Here is a 22980-nt window from a genome sequence, read left to right on the forward strand (position 1 = left end):
CCATGCTTATGGGGTCATAAGACAGTTATTTAATTCCTTTATATTTAAGAAAAAAATACTTAAGCTATTAGAATTAGATACATGAATCAGTGCAAAAAAAAACTTGGACACGTATGATCAAAGAAAATGTTGTTAAACTATGCCATGGTCAAAGGGCATGAGAAAATCATTGAGAAATTCTAATCAAAGATATTGAATATCACCTTTTGTTATTTCAATATTTTATCAATACTTGATCACCACATTTTAATAGGGTTTATGATTATGTAGATACAACCATCAAGCTTGCAAATAAATATAGTATGAGCAACTAAACTTATATCCATTAAGTCACACATTGATTGCTAATAATGTTTGTGCTATAAATATATAATTTAAGCATTTTATGAAAAACCATACTAGTTCAACATAAACTTAAAATAAAAATATAAGCTCAAAGAAAAATTAAAAAAACTAAACACAAATCAAAAGATTGATATGAATGACATTGACCACCATTTAAAAAAACTAAGAAAGTAAACACAATCCTAATATAAACATGATTATGTAGAGAACACCAAATGAAATTTTGAAAAAGATTCCATGGACCAAAACCAATATTTTCAAATAAATAAAAACTAAAGCATCAAAGCACTTAAACAAGAGGGTCCATAGTTCAATAGGCTATAATGTGCAAGTCACAAGAGGTCGAATTGGAGAAAAGAAAGGTCGAGTGGGGCATTACATATGAGCTATCATTAACCCTCGATCTCTTCTTACCTGAAAAACACTCCCTTTCACATTTTCATTTTTGGACTATAGACTAAACCAAAAGCCACAAGATGTGATGTGTGGCCCTTAACGTGGATTAGGGTTTAGACCCTTTCGTTCCTCAAAAGAAATTGCCGCGCAAGTGACGCATCTTATAATCACATCATGTGTTACGCTTCGTGGGGAATCAAATTCCCCACATGAGTGAGGAGCACGTTAGGCCTATGGTCGGTTGATAGATACAGGGCGGCTGCTTTACAATTCCCTTCTCCAACGAAGTTTCTCTCTGGCCCAGAAAATTTGACAAGACAAACCACAATAGACATTTGTTGATTCCAGGAAATCAAATTGCACATTACCAGTCAAGTTGAATTGTTGCCCTCGCTGCAAATTCCAAGTCAAGTCACGCATTCATCGTCCCTTCCTTTCTTTACCCAATTGCTTATATTAACTTTCTCATGTGGTCTAGTTCAATGGCTTTTTATTTTCTCTCCTTTCCCACAAGGAGCTTCTCAGTTGCAGGGAAATTAAAGCCTGGAATCCTCTAAAACAGCTGGCTTTGTCTTGCTGAGTGATAAAATAATGGCCTATTCATCTGACATTACGGCCTTTAAAATTGACAACCCAACACATTTCTCTCAAGCAATCCTGTAACGATCTCTCTACAAATTTCTTTTAAAGTAGAAATCATTTTTTTTACTATGTTTAGCTTTAATATATGTTTCATTGATTACATTTTCTCTTGAATGGCAGAAGCAGCGACAAGAAGAAGAAGAGTGAGGAGATTTCTCAAGGAGCTGCTAGATATGCGTTTATGACCCGATCCAAAGTAGACATTTTGGATGATGGGTACAAGTGGCGAAAGTATGGGAAGAAGGTCGTAAATAGCAACCCTAATCCCAGGTACTTTTCTAAATCATCTCTACATAGTTTTGTCGAGTTAGAGCTGCTTGCATATCGTGAACACCTCCATTAGTTATGTGCAGGAATTATTACAAATGCTCCAATAGCGATTGTAAAGTTAAGAAAAGAGTAGAAAGAGATGCGCATGATAAGGGAATAGTGATCACCACGTACGAGGGAAAACACAATCACGAGAGTTCAGTCATTTATTACATTGGAAATCCACCACCAACTGGTTCATCTTTTGAGCATTACTCTCCTTCACTTGCTCTACTTGGACACTTTAATGGCTTCCAGTAATGTAGAGGGTGTAATGTATGTTATGTTTAATTACTTTGGCTCTAGGTGCTAATACCTCAGGAAGAAAAACATTGTGAATTACATTAATTCCCATTTCGAGGATCAATAAGAATCAAAATTATAAATATTAGAAGCTGTTCTCTCTCTTAATATTAAGCTGTTTGATATATGCAGATAAATAAAGGTACTTTAACAAAATAATTTGTCTGATTAGTCTTCTGGAATGACCATTCTTGATGTTCAATGTTCTGTTGGACACACCATAACCATTCCTTTTCGGCTTTTGTTGTAAAAATTGTATATTCTAGTTTCCGGAACAAATTTCCTCTCCAATGTACTTGTATGATTTGTGTGGGGGGATTGATGACAAAGAAGATAAGAAAAAATAAATAAAAATAAAAAATAAATTGGAAACTCTAAACATTATTTACAGACCTTCTTATCATAAAAGAGTAGAAGTATATAGATTTGACTTCTTTAATCATGTTAGGGATTAAAATTCTTTTGTTGAAATAAGACTAATTAAATTGGGGTTCTATTGACTGAAATAATACCAAAGAAATTATTTATTAATTTAGTATCTAATAATACCATTTGACAAACTTTGTACATTTCCGAGGTAGATAGGAATAGTCTTCTTTATGCAAGATCCTTCATGCACAGAGAGCTTAGATGGCAACACAATCTGTCCTCAATCATACTGCTAACTCATCACACAAAGATCACCGATTGAGTCACACAGACTTGAGATACTCCAACCGGAAACCCCGAAGTGGAAGTTGCCTTACCAACCGGTAGTCATACAATGCTTCCATGTACCGGTTCCCATAACTGCATGCTGGTTCACTTTGAAGAAATGTGCCACTTCACTTTGGCATATACCGGTTCACACATATGCCAATATCTCTTTCTTCACTTATCTCATGTGCTGGTTCACACTATGTCTCATATTGACATCAATGACAACATACAATATCATTATGTCTTCATGCCAGTTTACATAAGGCTAATGCCAGTTCACATAATGCTCATGTCGGTTCACATAATGCCAACAATCTCCCCCTTTGGCATTGATGGCAATATACAAAAGATATCTTCTCTGCTTCACATCTTCTCCCCATTCGCTTCACTTCTTCTCCCCCTATGACAACAATGCCAAAGTGGAGGTACAATCATCACTGTTTCCTCATGCTGCTCCCCCTGAGGAGCAGCATTCTTAAACACACCAATCAACCAAAGATTTGTCTATCTAGTACCTGATTGATGTGGAACAACCACTTTTAGTTCACCTCCTGAAGGGGCAATACCCCTAATTCACCTCTCAAATGCACAAATGTTGTCTTTGGGAGAGGCTTGGTGAATATGTCTTCTAACTGCTCCTTACTGGACACATGCTCCAGTGCAATCTCTTTATTCTAAACCTTTTCCCTCAAGAAATGATACTTAAGCTCAAAATGCTTGGTTCTAGAATGTAAAACCGAATTCTTTGATATATTGATAGCACTTGTGTTATCACAGAATATACTTACCGGTTCAGGTACAGGGATCTTGAAGCCTTCCAGTACATGCTTCATCCAGATTGTCTGAGTACAGTTCATGAAAGCTACAACATACTCTGCTTTTGCTGTAGACTGAGAGATGCAACTCTGCTTTTTACTCATCCATCAGACTAGTCTACCACCGAGAAAGAATGCACCACCGGTTGTGCTCTTTCAGTCATCCACATTACCGGCCCAATCAACATCTGTGAATACTTTTAGATTGAAATTATTGTTGTATGGGTACCACAATCCATAGTCAATTGTTCCCTTCAGATACCTAATAATCCGCTTGAGTGCACTCAAGTGAGATTCTCTTGGACTCTTCTAGAACCTTGCAGTGATGCCAACTGCATGTGCAATATCCGGTTTGCTATGCACTACATAGTGCAATTTACCAATCATTGATCGGTATTCCTTCTCATCATCCAGTGCGGAATCATCCTCCTTTGTCAATTTGCAACTAGTCACCATTGGTGTACCAACCGGTTTGCTATCTTCCATGCCAAAAGTCTTCAACACCTCAGTTGTGGTAAAAGAACTTGATGATGATGCCTTGGTAGCAGTGGGACAAGTCAATGACAAATCAAGGCTTTATTCATTCTCCCACTTTGTGCCAAGTTCACCTTCTAGGGCCTTGCTTACTCATTCAAATTCAGAAAGTAAGCTATGGCATGAGCGGTTTGATCACCTCAACTACCGCTATCTTCAGCAGCTAAGCACTAAAGACATGGTCACAGGTCTACCTCGAATTAGTTTTTTAGAGGGTGTATGTTCAGGTTGTTCCATGGGCAAGCATCCCAAAGAGAAGTTTGATAAAGGGAAAACTTGGAGAGCTTTGGAAGTTCTTCAACTTGTTCACAGCGATGTAGCAGGTCCATTTCCAGCACCTTCATTTAGTAAGGCCCGCTATGTTCTTACCTTCATTGATGATTACTCCCGCTTCACTTGGGTCTACTTTCTCATTCATAAGAGTGAAGTATTTGATAGATTTCAGGACTTCAAGACTCATGTGGAGAAGCAATCAGGGAAAGTGGTTAAGATTCTTCGCACAGATAATGGAAGGAAATATGTGAACAAAAGACTTGAGGATTTTTGTACATTTGAGGGGATTGATCTTCAGCATTCTGTAGCCTACACTCCATAGTAGAATGGGGTTGCAGAATGCAAGAATGGAACTCTCAAAGAAATTTCTAGTTGTGTGATACATGCACGTTCTTTTGATCCTGCCTTTTGGGTAGAGGCTATCAGTTGTGCCACACACATCCAGAATCGGGTTCCTCACAAAGCTTTGCAAGGTATTACTCCTTTTGAAGCTTGGGCTGGTAGGAAACCAATTGTGAGACATTTCAGAGTCTTTGGGTGTCCAGCATGGGCTTGCATACCTCTGCAGAAACGCAAGGCATTGGAACCTCAAAGTCAGCCTTGCATATTTGTTGGATATCTTGAGGGTGTTAAGGCATACAGATTGATGGATCCAGAGACACATGAGGTATTCATTGAGAGGAGTGTTCACTTTGAGGAAAGCTCTCCTAGCTTAGCCTCTCTCCCTCCTCCACCTTCCTCCAATGTGGCTAGTGATGTTAGTGATTCAGATGATGAGACTCCCTCAACTCCGACTCGCAGGGTAACACCTCCGCAGGGTCCACTTGCAGTTGAGGAGCCTCATTCTCCACCTCCACCTAGACCGCATTGGGCTCGACAGACACTTGAGTCCATGGGTTCTCTTGTTGGGGATCCTTCAGATACACTAAGAACTCAATCACAACATCAGGATCTTCCACATGCATTCATTGCTACCGCTTCCGATCCATAGACATTTAGGGAAGCATGAGGGGTTCCTGAATGGGACCAAGCTATGGAGGAAGAGTATAGTTCCTTGATGAGGAACAACACATGGGATTTAGTCCATCTCCCTAAGGGGAGAAAGATGGTTTGATGTAAGTGGATCTATCAGACCAAGTTTGCAGCGGATGGTAGTGTGGATAAGTATAAGGCTCGGCTTGTTGTGAAAGGTTTCTCACAGGTTGTAGGTGTTGACTATACTGAGACCTTTGCACCCATAGCCAAGATGAACTCCATTCGTTTGACACTTGCTATTGCTGCAGCTCATGGTTGGGCTATACATCAGATGGATGTGAAGAGTGCTTTTCTTCATGGTGATCTTGATGAGGAGATTTATATGGAGTAGCCACAGAGTTTCATCCAGGATACTTCCTTGGTTTACAGACTAAGGAAATCTCTCTATGGCCTTAAGTAGGCCCCCAAGGCTTGGTACGCCAAGATGGATTCCTTTCTTCTCTCTGCAGGTTTCACCAGGTGTCATTTCGATCCGAATGTCTACATTTTGCAACAAGATGACTCTCACTTGATACTTGTGCTCTATGTTGATGACTTGATCATTACAGGGAGTACTTCATCCATCATTAGCAGGGTCAAATCTTCTTTGCATGACAGATTTTCTATGATTGACTTGGGTCTTTTGCACTACTTTCTCGGGATAGAGATTTCACAGTCACCTTGCGGGATTACTCTATCGCAGCCCAAGTATGCTCTTGATCTACTTGCACGTTTTCATATGGCTGATTGTAAGCTTGCCCCGACTCCCTTTCTTTCAGGAGTCAAGCTTGAGGCTCAGTGTTCTTCTCCACCCGTTGATGCCACTTTGTATCATCAACTTGTGGGTAGTGTCATCTACTTGACTCATACACGTCCTGATATTTCATTTGCAGTTGGCATGGTTTCCCACTTCATGCAGGAACCACATGAACTTCATTGGAAAGATGCCAAATTCATCCTTCATTACATCCAAGGTACACATCACTATGGGATTCACTATGCAGCAGGCACAGGACTTCGCTTGGTTGGTTACACAGACTCCGATTGGGTTGGCGATCTAGTTGATCGTAAGTCTACTTCTGGTTACAGTTTTCACCTTGGTTCGGGCCCCATTTGTTGGCAGAGCAAGAAGCAACATGCTATTGCTCTCTCTTCGACTGAGGCTGGGTATCGATGCGCTGTTAACATAGTGACTAAGACCATTTGGCTCCAGCAGATTCTCACCGAGTTTGGATTCACCACTCCGCGACCGACAGTTCTACATTGCGACAATCAGCATGCTATTGCAATCTCGAAGAACCTGGTCCAACACTAGCGGACCAAACACATCAAGATTCATATGCACTATATCCGAGAGCTCATCCAAGAGTAGGTCATTGATTTGCAGTATTGTCCTATAGCAGAGCAGATTGCTGACATATTCACCAAACCTTTCACCGAGAGTAAGTTCCAGCAGTTGCGAGTTCTCTTGGGGGTGTGGGATGTGTCATTAGGGGCGGTCAGCTAACTTCTCCTTCCTCTCTTATGGGGGGGACTTTTTCCGCTTTGAGGTTTTGTCCGTCTTCTTTGAGAGTGTTTTGTAGATTCATCTCTCTTTTGGGGGCGAGTTTTTTCCCACTGGGTTTTCTCCCTTTCTCCGTTTGTGAGAGATTTCATTGCATAGTTTTGCTTGCATTTGCATATTGTACATGGGTACCTATCATGGCCTAGTAGCCAGGACCCATCTTACATTGTTGACTTGAGTCTTCATTCCCCTAAGTTGCACTTAAAGGGGGGTGTTGGTGTAAATAAATATTCATTTTGGATATTATTACACTTACTTAAGTTAACTTAGGATAATGCATCTCTTCGTAGTTTGGATTTGAGACACTTAGGGAAGTGTGCACATAGGGATAGAGCTTGTAGGAGAAATTCCACCTTTTGTGGTCTTATTTTGCTGTTACACTCCACATTCGGTGGGTCATCCACCTCTTGTGGAATATTATATTATTTCTCCTACCTACCCTTAGTATTTCTTACCTACCCTTGTTTCTCATTGAGTCACATGTCATATTTGTGTGCTCATACATCCATATGGTCTTGCCTATATAAACAGGCCTCTATTCATTGTATTGGTTAATCCAGTTGATCATTTATATATTGATGAGAATACAGTTTGTTCTTGTCATTCTATTGTCTCTTTTATGTTTTTCATTGTGCCCTTGATCTTGGCAAAATCCTACAATTATCATGGTCCTTCATTAGTATTTGTTATAGTTTAAAAGCCGCAACAAGTCCACAAAAATATATAATATAATATGTAATATTATTGATATATATAATATAATTATAATAAAATATAACATATTTACATACATATATGTATACATGTAATATTATATAATATACTCGCTAATTATGTTATAAGTATTATTATATATGATATAATATATAATATACTTTATATCTAATGCAGATGGCTATGTAACTGGGAGGGTTTTTGGGGAGCCTATGGGATTTTGTAATGGGTAGATAGGCCTATGTTTTCTTGAGCAATGCTGAAGGGTTTTCTTACTAGTTCTTTCCCTTCGGCACTCTTTGAACTAGACACATGTAAAAAACAAAAAAATTAATATAATTTCAATGGTTTCATCCACTTTTATCAAAATATATATATATATATATATATATATATATATATATGTATATTGTAATATATTTAAATTATATAATATTTTATATAAGTCCAAAACTGATATCTATTAAAGGATACAAGTTAACATTTGTTTTCAATTATTCTAGATGAGGAAAACAAATGGAAATATATGAGAAAAATTGAGGCACAACTCACATGAGACAACACACACTAGTTAAAGCTTAGTGTGTGTTCTTTAAGCCCAACTATTCTATGACTATGATTGGCAAAGTTTGTGCATGTGAGACAACACATTGATTGCCAATAAAATTTGTGTCATGGAAAAATAAGTTAATTGTCTAACAACTAACCATAACAAGCCAACATTTAAGAAAAAAAAACTAAAAATTTAAATAATCTTAATGACTATAAATATTTAGCAAAATAAACACAATCTCTATTTATAAACATACTTATATACAAATGATCAAAAAAATGATTACAAAAAGAATTCATAAACCAAAACAAATATTTTCTCATCAATTGTCAACATACCAATATACATTTACAAAGACAATAAGATATTCTCAAATGAAAACTAAAACATTAATCAACTTAAACAAATAGGTCAGAATTTAGAAAACTACGATATATACTTTTAATTAAGGTAAGGGAAGATTCCAACCCATACAATTTAACACACAGAAGGGAAAGGAAAAACAAACCAAAAAAAAGAAGAAAAATCATGGAGACTTGGAAGATCAAGTCAACAACAAAACCTAAATACTGGGGTATATGTTGTGTAAGCAACACCAGGTCGAACTTGACAAAAGAAACGTCGAGTAGAACTTTGCATATAAGCTACCGTTAAATTAATGGTTGTCATTTTGTGCTTAAATTAAATTCCCTATTTACATTGTCATTTCTGGTCTGTAGAGCAGAAAAAAAGGCCATACAATGCGATTATGTGGCCGTTGAAGTGGATTAGGTTTTAAAGACTTATTAATCACTCCAAAGAAATTACCTTGCGGGTGATGCATTTTCTAATGAGATCATGTGCTACGCTTCGAGGGGAATCAAATTCCCCACGTGAGTGAGGAACACGTTATGACTGTAGTTGATAGCTCTAGGGTGGCTTCCCTACGAATTGATTGCCACTTCCCACTCATTCAGAAAATTTGACAAGACAAACAAGAATAGACATTTGTTGATGCAAGGAAATTACATTGGGTATTTGATCAATAGATATTTGGTCTTTTAGTGCAATTGAATGGTTGTGAATGAGTCTATTACAGATATCAAATCTTATTGAGTGTAAAGTTCTAATATGATAAAAAATAAGACTAATATCTTATTTAGAATAGATATTTACTCTCGATTTAAAAAATTTCAATTTCAGTCATATTCTAATATAAAATAGTTAAATGATTCTATGAATTTGATATAAAATTCTTTAATGTTGACAACCCTACAATAAGAACAACACACCTCTCGCAGTAATGATCTCCATACAAATTTACTTTAAACTGAAAAGAAACAATTTTATTATTTTTTATTAATGAAGTTGTACTGTAACCAGTAAGAAGCTTTCTTAACAAGCGGCGAATCCCATTGGTGTATGGGATAAATCGAATGATTGGGACCCTCCTCCCCTCTGCTACTGCTGTAATTGTCTAACTGATTTTTATATGTATTTCGATCAAGGCGTTTGTCCCGTGTAGACTCACAAAGATCTGATTTCATATCAACCCACTTTTCTTTGATAAACATGTATACAACTTTTTTTTATATAAATGATAATACTGTTACTTATTCATAAAAAAGTTGTCAACAGCCACCCAAATCCAAAACACGTATCTCATTCAGCTGTAGCTTGTTCGAGTTAGAGCTGCTTCTACACTCTCAAGACCTCCATTAGTTCTATGCAGGTATGGTTATAAATGCTCTAATAACAATTGTAATGATAAGAAAAGAGTTGAAAGAGATGGTCGTGATAAAGCAATAGTGATCACCACTACGAGGGAAAACACAAGCTAGGTCACCTATTACATTGGAAATCCTTCAATAGTCTTATCACAACAGATTTCGTCTATTGAACATCTTTCTCCTTCACTTGCTCCACTCTAATGGCTACGGTAATGTAGACGGTACAATGTAATTTATGTTCTTGATTACTTTGTCCTTAGACATTAATGCTTCGGAAAGAAAAACAATTAGAATCACATCAATTTTCCTTTGTGGATCAACAAGAATCGAGAGTATAAGTATTTGAAGCTGTTCTCTCTCTTAATAATAAGCTATTTGATATATGTCCTTAAATAAAGGTACCCATCAAAATGATTTGTCTATTATGTCTGTCCTCTCCTTAATAGTACGCTATTGGATGAACGTTCTTGATGGTTATATCTTTGTTTCCTGATCACATTCACTGTCCCATAATCTTGTGGTATGATTCCACCATATGAACATACATAAATGAGTGATAGGGATTGCAGAGCAGAGAAGAAGAAAGCAAATAGTTGAAAATTCTTAATTTTTTTTAAGTGAAAACATGCTGTTTATAAAAGGTAGAGCTATATAGATTAGACAAAATTAATCATGTTGGATTAAGGATTCATCGACTGAAACAAGACTAAATAAATTAGGTTTTTATTTATTGAAATAATATCAAATAAATTATTATTTATTTAATCAGTTTGTTAGTAATAGAAGACATTTTTTTAACATTGGGTTGTTACAATTCTGACCTTCTCAATACACTATTAGTATTAGAGTTTTAGTAGAAAATTCATGATCTTGGTGTTATAAAATTTTAAATCTACCTTTTTAAAAAATAAATATAAATAGAATGCTGTTGGATTGCTACATGTTCTTTTCTCACATAGAATATGTGATATTCTGTTAAAATTATGAAACTTTAATTATCATAATATAATAGTTGTTCATATTTTGTTAAAATGAAACTTTAATTATCATAATATAATATAATAGTTATTCATATCTGAAATCTTTGAACTACTTTCTTGACAAAATTACTTGCTTTATTTTTCACATTCCTCTCAGATTAATCTAAATGAATCTAGAAAACATATGAAAACATCAAAATAGAAGACAGTAATAGTTAAAGAGTAATGAAAAACTGTCTAACTGTACAATTAATATGTCTATTACAGATGTCAAATCTTACTGATTGTAAAAATCCAATATGATAGAGAATGACGCTGGTATCTTATCAGGAATAGTTATTGACGCTTGCCCTAAAAACTTTTCCCCACTCATTCTCTAATATAAAATATTTAAATGATTCTGTTAGTTTGATATAAAATTCTTTAAAGCTGATAATCCTGCAGTGAGCACAAAACACCTCTCTCAGAAAATCCTGTAATGATCTCGATACAAAATTCCTTTGAACTGGAAAGAAACAATTTTATCATGTTTTATTGATAAAGTTATCTTGCACATCAAAGGCAGTGACCAGAATGACAGTAAGAAGCTCTCTTAACAAGCTGCAGATTCCATTGATGTATGGAAAAATGGATGATTGGGACCCAGCTCCTTCCCTCAGCTGCTGCTGTAGTTGTCTAACAACTGATTTTTATATGCTAGAACTCTGTAGCCATTTTTTATTTAGTGAAAACTTTCTGTTTATAAAAGGTGGAGTTATATAGATTAGACAACTTTAATCATGTTGTGGGTTAAGGATTCATGGAGTGAAACAAGAATAAATAGAAATAATATCAAACAAACTGTTATTAATTTAGTTCATTTATTAGTGATGGCAGATAATTTTGTTAACATTCTCATTTTAATTAGAGCTGTTGGTTTGTTACATTCTTTCTTTTTCAATATATTATTAATATTAGATGTTTTAGTAGATCTTTATTGATTTCCAATATTCATGATCTCCGTGTCATAAATCTTTAATTCTACTTTTTCAATTTCTTTTTTAATAAAACACTGTTGGATTGTTACATACACTCTTTTCTCACATAGAATATGTGATATTTTGTTAAATCTCTGAAACTTTAATTATCATATAATAATAGTAAGTTGTTTTGTTCATATCTGAAATCTTTGAGCAACTTCTCTACAAAATTACTTCCTTTATTTCTTACATTCCTCTCAGATTATTCTAAATGAATCTTGAAAACATATAAAAACATTAAAATATAATGCAATAATAGTTAAAAAGTGTAATGTAAAACTATCTTGGCAGAGGCTCATTGGCAGGTAATTTTGGTTGTTATCGAGATTTTTCGTTTGAGTGCTTCTTTGGATTCTGTTACTTTTTCACATATTCTTAGGGAGTGGAATGGTGTTGCAAATTGTCTGGCCAAATGGGCTTCTCATCATATGAATAACTGGAATGTTTTGGATAAGGGTCAGTTACCCCTGGATTTGTCTCTTCAGTTAGATCACGCAGTAGATCTTGACAGGAAGTTTGATGCCCTTACTTTGTATTTCTTCTATTTTAAATAAATTTTTACCCCTCTTTTATTTAATGAAAAATTATCTAACTTATACAATCCAAAAAAACCAGCCAACATAGTAAAAACCAAAATATTCATTTTGATGAGTGATTAGAAATGTTCCAATTTTTTTAACACTAATTTACTACTTTGTTTAATATTAAGAATTATCTTTGTGCCATGTCAACCTTAATATTTGAAATGCTTCAAATCTTTCTTTCTTTTTTGAAGGTGACTGGATGAGTTAGTGAGATTCTTTCAAGTTGTGTGATTTATCCCCCGAGTCTCATTGATTTATCAGTCCTGCGTAATGATGACCCAATACAACCCATTTTTCTCATTTTATATAATCTCTTGCCTTTTGTCTATCACTAATAGGGCTCCCATTTAACTTTTCACAGGTTTAAATATTATTATATTACATCTGCCAAGATATCAGATCATATATATTTTACTTTATATGCCTTAGTAAGAGTCTGCAAGAACATGTATTATTGATATGTGTAAAGGTTTGATGAGCTATCTGGATGAATCACCTTAGAGTAGTGCATCTGCTAGTGTTGCTGGCATTTTTTAATTTTGTTGAGAATGATTCCTCTTACATATGTGATTAAGTAGGGATAAGAATTTTTTTCTAATCTACTAGAGAACAAGCTTTCATTGCATCACTGCTACATTTTGTATCACTATCTTAAAAGTGGGCCCAAATCTATGCCCGTGATGAACTACATTCTATAATAGACTGCATTTACATCGTATTGGGCACAATATATTGGGGTTTGGTAGTATAGTCTCATTTAAAAGTAGGAAGATGACAAGATATTGACATGTGTCACTAGGTTGATAGATCCTTATGTTGAAATGGAGGCTTCTCATTTGCCCACAAAATAATATTTGTTGGAGTGAATGTTTCTCCTTTATGGGTAGCTCGCTGGCGATACCTAGTTGCATTGTTTGTTCCTTTTCACATCGTGAGTTCAATTCTCAAGTCTCTTTTAGATGTGATAGCGTTTAAGACTCATCCTCAAATACTAATGTGGAGCATATACGTTGGGCAATTTGGTATTACATTGTGTGAAGCTTAGTGGATCACGTTTTGTAGAAAATGCTCTCTCCCAAATGTGAAATGAACGATTGGGCCATATTAATACCGGTATATAAATATTAAAAAATAATAAATATAAAATATAAGATATTTATTTTCATCAATTTTCTAAAGTGTAATAAACGTTTCTAGAAAGTCATCTCTACATATATTAATATATTTATATTTAATATAGTATGTTAGTGATATGATTCATTGGCAAAAGTCAAAATATTAACTCTTGACATGATAGATCAAAATTAAAAAATGTAAATCTTCATTGAGGTCAACTACAAAAAAATAGAATTCTCCATAGCCAAGAAAAGATAGTCCAATTGAAGTATTACAAAAAAATTCAATAATTTAAATAATTATTAAAAAAAGATGGCCAAATTTATGAAGTTGAAGTTTATGAAAAACTAATATTTAGATGATCTTAATTAATAAGGAGATAATTGAGCTTGACTTCAATAAAAAAATAAAACACAAATTTAATTACAATTCTTCCTAATTGAGTGCAAAACTATGTTACAAAACCTAATACAAATAGAATCTCCAACTTTCCAAGAAAATATGCACACATACATATAGTGGAGAAGGCTTGCTAAACCTCAATAGGGTTTGCAGCCACTAAATATGGGTAGATGACCCTATGAAAGTATGTGCATGTAGCAAAACATTCATTCAAAACCCATGCAATCATTAGTATGCATGCTGGAAATTATGGGTAGTGTTGACCACTAAATGCCGAGAACTGTAAGGTATAAAATCCCTCTTGGTTTCAGGTTCAATATTATAAGTTCAAAGAGAGGTCACAAGCTTAAATGCAATAGGGGGGTATGGTATGCACACATCGTTTGTAGCACAATTAGGTGTCTCCCACAAGATGTACATGGTAGTCCTATAGTACTAGTAGACCCACATACAGATGATCTCATATGTAGACTATAAAACAATCTTTCTTTCTTTTCTTTCTATACTAACAAACTAAATTTACTTTAAATTGATATCATTTATCTTAAAGGCAATGACTATTTATAAACATTTATTACAATGACCCACAAAAAATTGAAAATGAAATATTGTTTTAATCAAATTTAAAATCTAACTAAAACAACATGAATCCAAATTAATTACAACCTTGTCCAAATCTTAATATGAATTTTCAGCTTAATCTCTGAATAATATGAATTTCAATAAAAATGATTCCAACCCAAAAAAGAAAAAGGAAAAAGAAAAAAAAAGATAGAAAGAAAGAAGAAAGTAGAAAGTAGGCCTCTTAATATATCCTTGGAAATAGCTTAAACATGATAACTCAATGATGAAAGAATAGTACCAAACAAGTACTGAGAGGGGGGGGGTGAATCAGTACAGATAAAAATACACTCTTAAACCGGTTTGTCAGCAAACACTGTGCATTGACAAACAAATAGTAACACCGGTCCTAAAACAGAGTACAACTGGCAAAAACCCAGAATAGCTAAGAAAAGCATAAACTGGTTGATACCTATCTTCTCATATACTCTAACACTTCATTTCCATTTCACCCTAATACATGAACAAATAATCTACCATCAAAGATATACATATGAGCCACTAGATCAACATGATTTACTGCTTGACAGAAAACAACAAAGAATCACATGAGGAAGACATCACACATAACACACATATTTTTCATGTGGAAACTCAATTGGGAAAAACCATGGTGGGGATGAATACCCACAAGCTTGTTTTTGAACTCTTTAGAAGTCTGCTCTGTTAGGAGCCTTGTCCGGTTAAAGACTGATACAATAGGTTCTATTAGGAACCAATCCTATTAGGGATCACCCGGTTAAGGGATGGCTAGAATACCCGATTAAGGGTTAAACCCCATTATAGGTTACCTTGTTAGAGGATTTCAAGAACTCAATTGTTTTGAGTCACCTTGTTAGAGGATTTATAGCAAGCTGGTTAAAGCTACCCTGTTAAGGGATTTTCCAACTGTTGAGGTGGTTAGAGATCAACAGGTATTACAATGATCTGGTAACAACACTCAATGCCAATGCAGATCCGCTTAAACTCCTCTTCACCTTCTGCACTTACACTCTGCAGGTATCACTTCTCTCCTTTTGGTCTGGCAAGAATCACGTATCCCTTCTCTTGGATACACACACACAACTTTTGCCAACAACCTCAGAAAGAATCACAACATCGACCTTATAAAAAAATAGATAGGTCGGTAGCATAAACCTTAAACCCTAAAACCTATTACGTTAAGGAATTCAAACGGTTCAATCCTAACCGTTGAGCACACTGCATTAAATGCAACAGTCTTGATCCAATCTCCATCGTCCATTTTCCATCGATTTCATAGTGGCTGATAACCCATCATATGTTATCACCGTTTACAGACTTCGCACATTCCTGAAGTAGATAGGAACAATCTCCTTCATGCAAGATCCTTCATGCGCACAAGGCTTATGTGGCAACATGATCTGTTCTTCGTTGACATGCTAACTCATCACACAAAGTCACCGGTTGAGCCACACAGGCTTGAAGCACATCAATCGGAAACCCTGAAGTTGAGACTACCAACCAGTAGTCATACAGCGCTTCCATGTGCCAGTTCCCATAACCATATGCCGATTCACCTTGAACAAACACACTGCTTCACTTTGGCACAAATGTCAGTTCACAGTGTTATACCGGTTCTCACCTTTTCACCATATTGACATCAATGACTACATACAATGTCATTATGTCCTCATTCCGGTTCACATAATGCCAACAAAACACAGATACAAAACCCATCAAGAAAAACTCAAATAAATAATATAGAAGAATTCAGATTTTCAGATTTCAATTAGCAGAAAATATAATTATTCAATCACCTAAAACAAACCCCAAAACAACATGGGACAATAGCTGAAGGTGCAAATTAACAAATATTGCTCATCAAAATATATCTACAGACTCATTCCACCCGTGTTGCGACTCTAGAGAACACTTGACTGACCTGTTACTCTTGTCATCCACATGCTAATATTATATTGCACCATGTGATAGTTGTCAGGCCATGTGGATGATAATCCTAAAGTACTACCATGTATCAGATTATGGGCTTAAACTTGATGCCCGTCGAATTTCATTGCATAAGGTAAAAGTGCAAGGCATATTGCCCATTGATCTCAGTCATCTCAAAAGATCAAAGGCTAAAATTTAAAGTTCGTATATGCATTTAATGCAAAGGTGTTAGAAAAATTGAGCATTTTTAGCCTTTGTTCTTGAATTGTCGAGAATTGTATTCCTTAGGAAATTAGAGATCAAGAGTGCATCCAAAGCCATGGTTGGTGATATATCAATTAAGATTTGATTTCATGTGGTGGATTGTATCTATTCAATGATAGAAAGTAACAATGGTCGTGGGACGTAGGTTACATTATTGTGGGTTTCTTCTCACAGACGCTCTGTCCGAGGTCTCAAAACATGGTGGTCACAGAGATATGTGCTTGAGGAAGCTGTGTGCTCATTCTTCTATTAATTTTTGAAATATATTTTCTGTGTACGTCAAATGGTCTAATACATTTTTAAGATTTGGCATTTGTTTTCATATCATTCCTCTTTGTCTAAGTTTCACAATCTCATTATGAGACCTTGCAAAGGCTTCAATAGTAGTTGTCAACAATTTCCAATTCCAAGCGACATCAAATTTATACAATTTGATTAAGGCAACAATGCTAGAAATGTTAATTGCAAAATCAGACTTCATCGGACAGAAGGAGACTGGAAATGAATAGTATGTGGATAATATATCTAATAATGTTTAGTAAAATGCTTGCTTAATACAATGGGAAACTGTTACAAAATCAGTGTCTTACCCTAACAACATCAGCTTATGAGAAATAGATGCAGACATTCTCTTGGGAAAATAAATAGGGTGGGGAGGTGGAGTCCATCTCTGTAGGGTACTCTAAAAATCAAAACGGATGGGTCCTGTCAGAGAAACCCTGGTCCTGCTGGTATTGGTGGTGTTGGTAGAGATAGTTTGGGGAATGTTCAGTTTAATTTTGGTTGTTAACCAGATTCTTCATTTTGAGTGCTTCTTTGGATTTTGTTACTTTTTTTGCATATTCCAAGAGAGTGGAATGGTGTTGCGGACTGTCTGGCCAAATGGACTTCTGATCTGGAATGGGATAAGAAACAGTTACTCTTGGATTTGTCTCTTCAGTTAGATCACTTAGTAGATCTTGACAGGACGGTTTGATGTCTTGATGTTGTATTTTTTCTGCTTTAAATAAATTTTCACCCTTTTTTTATTTCAAAATTGTGCAGTGTAATAGCAAAATAACTAGAAAAACAGACATAAGATATCAAGCTAACTAGAAAAACAGACATAAGATATCAAGCCAACCATAGTTTATAGATAAAGAATGAAAGAAAGTAATATAAGGGATTTTTTTCGTTTTTTTTTCTAGCAAAAAAGGCTATGCAGTGTGAATCTCCCGTATTACCCACTTGCTATTTTAAATCAAAGGGGGGCTCTTAGAAATCGTCCACAGTTTGGAAGAGTACAGTCTACGCTACTTATGAATTTGAAAAGAAAGAAAGAATGAATGATTCTATTGAAAATATTCTCGTACAGTGGGCTAGACCGAATTGTATTGTAGTTCCAGGCTGCTCTGCTCTCTAGAACTTGGATAAGATTGCAACCCAATGTATATGCATCAAACATGAGTTGTAAATCATTCATGGTCCTGGAAAGTTTTTTTCTATAGAATTGTATTAGCTTTGTTCTTCTCTGTCCACAACTGTTTACCTTCAAATTTTCAAGGATTTTGTTTCTCAAGAGTCTTGTTTTTAGGATCCTTGTTTCTCTATACGAGTCAAAAGTTGGTTTCCTTTAGTGGAAAGTTCTAGTCTTTCTAAATTAGAAGAATCCACCAATGTTGTTGGCTTGTTGAATGAAAGCCAGGATACAATGATTAATCTTTACATTTATGAAAATACCATCATCTCTCTTATTGTTTTGCTCTCTGCAGTGATGTTCTTTGTGGGTTTTATGTCAACTGTCCCATGGCATTACTTCTGGAGGTCACATGAGGGGCAGACAGCAGCCAGTTTAGCAAATACTTGGCTGAAGAAGAAGTCCATAAAATCACTTCCTTTCATTGTGTGCAGCAAGCTCAGACCAGACATTCAAGGCATGGAGTGCCCAATCTGTTTGACAGATTTCATGCATAGGGAAAGAGTGAGGGTGTTGCCCAGTTGCGAGCACAGTTTCCATATGGATTGTGTGGACAAATGGCTTCTTTCTCACTCCTGTCCCACTTGCAGACATTGCCTTCTCCACAGAGCATCTCTTGTCTTGGGCATACCAAGGGGCAGTACAGAATACTTTCATCTTGGGGAACTAAGGGACATGGAAGCTGGTATTAAATAATAGTCTGATTGAACTATTATTTTTTCTGGATTTGACTGAGTAGCTATTTTTATATCTAATTTTTTAATCAAAATTTATGATCCATTATCATGAGAAGTCAATAAGGAGCTGCTCGAGGAACATCTGGACCCTAATGGACAAATTTTATTTATGTATGAATAGTGTTGTTTATGTAAAATAGTAATATCAATCGTGCTTTTCATTACAAGAATACTGATGTTTCTCAATGTGCTAATTTTAATTTATTTTATGCTTGTAATGGTGAATATTGCCCACCCATGCCAGTTTCCTTAGGCCATTAGTGTTCTAAATTTAGTAATAAGTTCACAAGTGGCATGCTTTGATATAAATTTGATTCATAATTTTATTATATTTCTGTTTTGTTATTTTTAATCTTAGAGATTTAATATTTATTAGTTGAGATTAGATTTATGTGTGAATGTGATCTGGATCATCTTTGCATTTCTAAATTTAAATTTAAATTTTTTATAATTTGAAAATTTAAATTTTCATTTTGTCAATGTTGAAGCTAAGATGAGTTAAATGGTGCTTCAATCTGTTTTTCCTTGTTGAAGGAAACAAAAATTGATTCTTATTGAATCTCACTTTTCAAAGTTAGAGAAGTTAATCAATATACATTTTCTAGGCTTAATATGTTTCTTAATGTATGTTGTCACACTAAGAATACACTTCTAGACTTAAAAGGTGTTAAACACTCAAAATTGACTAACATCCTCTAGACTTAATATGTTGCTTAGTGTGTGTGATTTAAGACTGGCCCTCGACATAAATGTGTCAAGGATATAACATGTTATATCATCTTAGAGATATACTTGGGATAGAGTATACATCTTGTGCATTGTTAAATGGTGAGTTAAGTATCCACAAGATACAAATCTTCAAACTGATAAAATACTTCAGGGGTATAAAGTGAATATTTAAGCTTGAAACAACAAAACGTTTCATGGGTACAAAGAAAATAGGTAAGCTTTATAATGATGGATGCTTTGGAGGCATTTTAAGTTGGAAGCTTCAAATAGAGGTGTTAGGTCAGAATCCAAGCTTCAAATAGATGAAAAATAGCTGAAACTCATCCAAACATGACAATCGAGGTTACAGACTACGTCTATGCTTGTGATCCACAGAGTCTGTCACTTTTCTCCAATAAGTTGGGTCGTCTATTCAGTATTATGCTGCCTTCTCTTCATGGTTTACTTACGAACCATCATAAAGGGCTCAACAAAGATAGTACACAAAGTAGACAAAAAACAAAACCGTTCTTGCATCTTTGGCAGGAACTTGTTATAATCTAATAAATCTAGTTGCGTTTAAGTAAATTTGTGGAGTCATCATTTGTTATCAACTAGGGTCTGATTGTTGCTCTAGTTATAACAAAGTAGACAAAATGATTCCTTAATGAAATTCTTGAGGCTAATGTACTTTTATCTAAAGATGGATCGTGAGTATAATTTGATAACTCAATGATGAACCACTAGTACCAAACTAGTACTAAGAGGGGGGGGATGAATCAGTATAGGAACAAATATCTTCAAAACCAGTTTGACAACAAACACTTTCAATGACTGATAAACAGAGATACCGGTAAAACAGAGTGCAACCGGTAGCATCCAGTATAGCTCAATCAGTCATGAACCAGTCACTCACTAAGCTTTTCTCTTAGCTCAATACCACATTATCATAATATTCTCATGCATGAACTAGTAAACTTAACCATCAAATCTTTACAACAGTGAGTTCAATATGTTTTATAGACAGGCATAAAACATAGAAACTTCATGTGCATAACAGATAAAACAAAGCATCACAAGACAAAAGCGTTTCACATGGCACACATATTATTCACGTGGAAACCCAACTGGGAAAAACCACGGTGGGGATGAATACCCACAAGCCGCTTTTTGAACTCTTTAGAAGTCCACTTTGTTAGGAGCCTTGTCCGGTTAAGAACATTACAATTTAGGTTCTGGTAGGAACCAATCCTGTTAGGGATCACCCGGTTAAGGGTTAAACCCGGTAGGGTCACCTTGTTAGAGGATTTTAAGAACTCAATAGCTGAAAGGATCTCCTAAGCTTCTCTAGCTTCGAGTTACTCGGTTAAGGGATTTACAACAAGCCAGTTAAGACCACCCGACTTAAGGGATTTTGAATCAAGCTAGTTAAGGCTACCCTGTTAGGGGATTTTACAACTATTGAAGTGGTTAGAGATCAATAGGGATTACAATGATCTGTTAACAGTTAATACTAATACAGATCCGTTTAGGCTCCTTTTTTCCTTCTGCACACACACTTTGCAGGTATCTCTTCTCTCCTATGGTCTGGTAAGAATCTTGTATCACTTTCATTGGATACACACTCACAACTTTTGCCAACAACTTTAGACAAAAACCTAACACTGATCTTATAGGGAACATACAAGTTGGTAGCAAAAACCTTAAACCCTATACCTGTTAGGTTGAGCAATTCAAACGGTTCGATCTTGACCATTGAAACATACTGCATTAAATGCACCAGTCTTGAGTCAATCTCAAGACATTCTCCATCGTCCATTATCCACCATTTTCATGGCGGCTAATAACCCATCACGCGTTATCACCATTTGACAGACTTTGTACATTCCCGAGGTAGATAGGAATAGTCTTCTTTATGCAAGATCCTTCATGCCCACAGAGCTTACATGGCAACACGATCTGTCCTCCATCATACTGCTAACTCATCACACAAAGATCACCGATTGAGTCACACAGACTTGAGATACTCCAACCGGAAACCCCGAAGTGGAAGCTACCTTACCAATTGGTAGTCATACAGTGCTTCCATGTGCCGGTTCCCATAACTGCATGCCGGTTCACTTTGAACAAATGTGCCGCTTCACTTTGGCATATACCGGTTCACACATATGCCGGTATCTCTTTCTTCACTTATCTCATGTGCCGGTTCACACTATGTCTCACATTGACATCAATGACAAAATACAATATCATTATGTCTTCATGCCAGTTTACATAAGGCTAATGCTAGTTCACATAATGCTCATGTCGGTTCACATAATGCCAACAATCTCCCCCTTTGGCATTGATGGCAATATACAAAAGATATCTTCTCTACTTCACATCTTGTCCTCGTTTGCTATAGATATCTTTTCGCTTCACTTCTTCTCCCCCTATGACAACAATGCCAAAGTGGAGGTACAATCATCACTGTTTCCTCATACTACTCCCCCTGAGGAGTAGCATCCTTAAACACACCAATCAACCAAAGATTTTTCTATCCAGTACTTGACTGATGTGGAACAACCACTTTTAGTTCACCTCCTGAAGGGGCAATACCCCTAATTCACCTCTCAAATGTACAAATGTTGTCTTTGGGAGAGGCTTGGTGAATATGTCTTCTAACTGCTCCTTACTGGACACATGCTCTAGTGCAATCTCTTTATTCTAAACCTTTTCTCTCAAGAAATGATACTTAAGCTCAAAATGCTTGGTTCTAGAATGTAAAACCGGATTCTTTGATATATTGATAGCACTTGTGTTATCACAAAATATACTTACCGGTTCAGGTACAGGGATCTTGAAGTCGTCCAGTACATGCTTCATCTAGGTTGTCTGAGTACAGTTCATGAAAGCTGCAACATACTCTGCTTTTGTTGTAGACTGAGAGATGCAACTCTGCTTTTTACTCATCCATGAGACTAGTCTACTACCGAAAAAGAATGCACCACTGGTTGTGCTCTTTTGGTCATCCGCATTACTGGCCCAATCAACATCTGTGAATACTTTCAAATTGAAATTATTGTTGTATGGGTACCACAATCCATAGTCAATTGTTCCCTTCAGATACCTAAGAATCCGCTTGATTGCACTCAAGTGAGATTCTCTTGGACTCTTCTGGAACCTTGCAGTGATGCCAACTACATGTGCAATATCTGGTCTGCTATGCACTACATAGTGCAACTTACCAATCATTGATCGGTATTCCTTCTCATCAACTAGTGCGTAATCATCCTCCTTTGTCAATTTGCAACCGCTCACCATCAGTGTACC

General features: G+C 35.8%; 1 protein-coding gene across 2 annotated transcripts; it reads left to right on the forward strand.

Annotated features, from left to right (window-relative positions):
- The first annotated feature begins 937 nt into the window (after positions 1 to 937).
- On the forward strand, positions 938 to 19109 carry LOC131070774 (uncharacterized). 2 transcript variants are annotated; one of them, XM_058006417.1, is made up of 4 exons: positions 938 to 1400; positions 1510 to 1653; positions 1737 to 1888; positions 18519 to 19109. In XM_058006417.1, exons 1-4 carry the CDS (start codon positions 1333 to 1335, stop codon positions 18917 to 18919), a joined length of 765 nt encoding a protein of 254 aa, XP_057862400.1. In that variant the 5' UTR covers positions 938 to 1332; the 3' UTR covers positions 18920 to 19109. The 2 variants fall into 2 exon arrangements, with proteins under 2 accessions (XP_057862400.1, XP_057862399.1); XM_058006416.1 differs by having other exon boundaries at positions 1504 to 1653; positions 18519 to 19107.
- The last annotated feature ends 3871 nt before the right edge of the window (positions 19110 to 22980 follow it).

This window comes from Cryptomeria japonica, chromosome 3 (assembly GCF_030272615.1).
Source record: "Cryptomeria japonica chromosome 3, Sugi_1.0, whole genome shotgun sequence".
In the NCBI taxonomy this organism is placed as follows: domain Eukaryota; kingdom Viridiplantae; phylum Streptophyta; class Pinopsida; order Cupressales; family Cupressaceae; genus Cryptomeria; species Cryptomeria japonica.

Coding starts and splice junctions, on each gene's coding strand:
- LOC131070774 (XM_058006416.1), top strand. CDS start 1,333: ATGGCCTATTCATCTGACATTACGGCCTTTAAAATTGACAACCCAACA. Junction 1,401..1,503: donor CATTTCTCTCAAGCAATCCT/GTAACGATCTCT, acceptor CTTGAATGGCAG/AAGCAGCGACAAGAAGAAGA. Junction 1,889..18,518: donor TGGAAATCCACCACCAACTG/GTTCATCTTTTG, acceptor TGCTCTCTGCAG/TGATGTTCTTTGTGGGTTTT.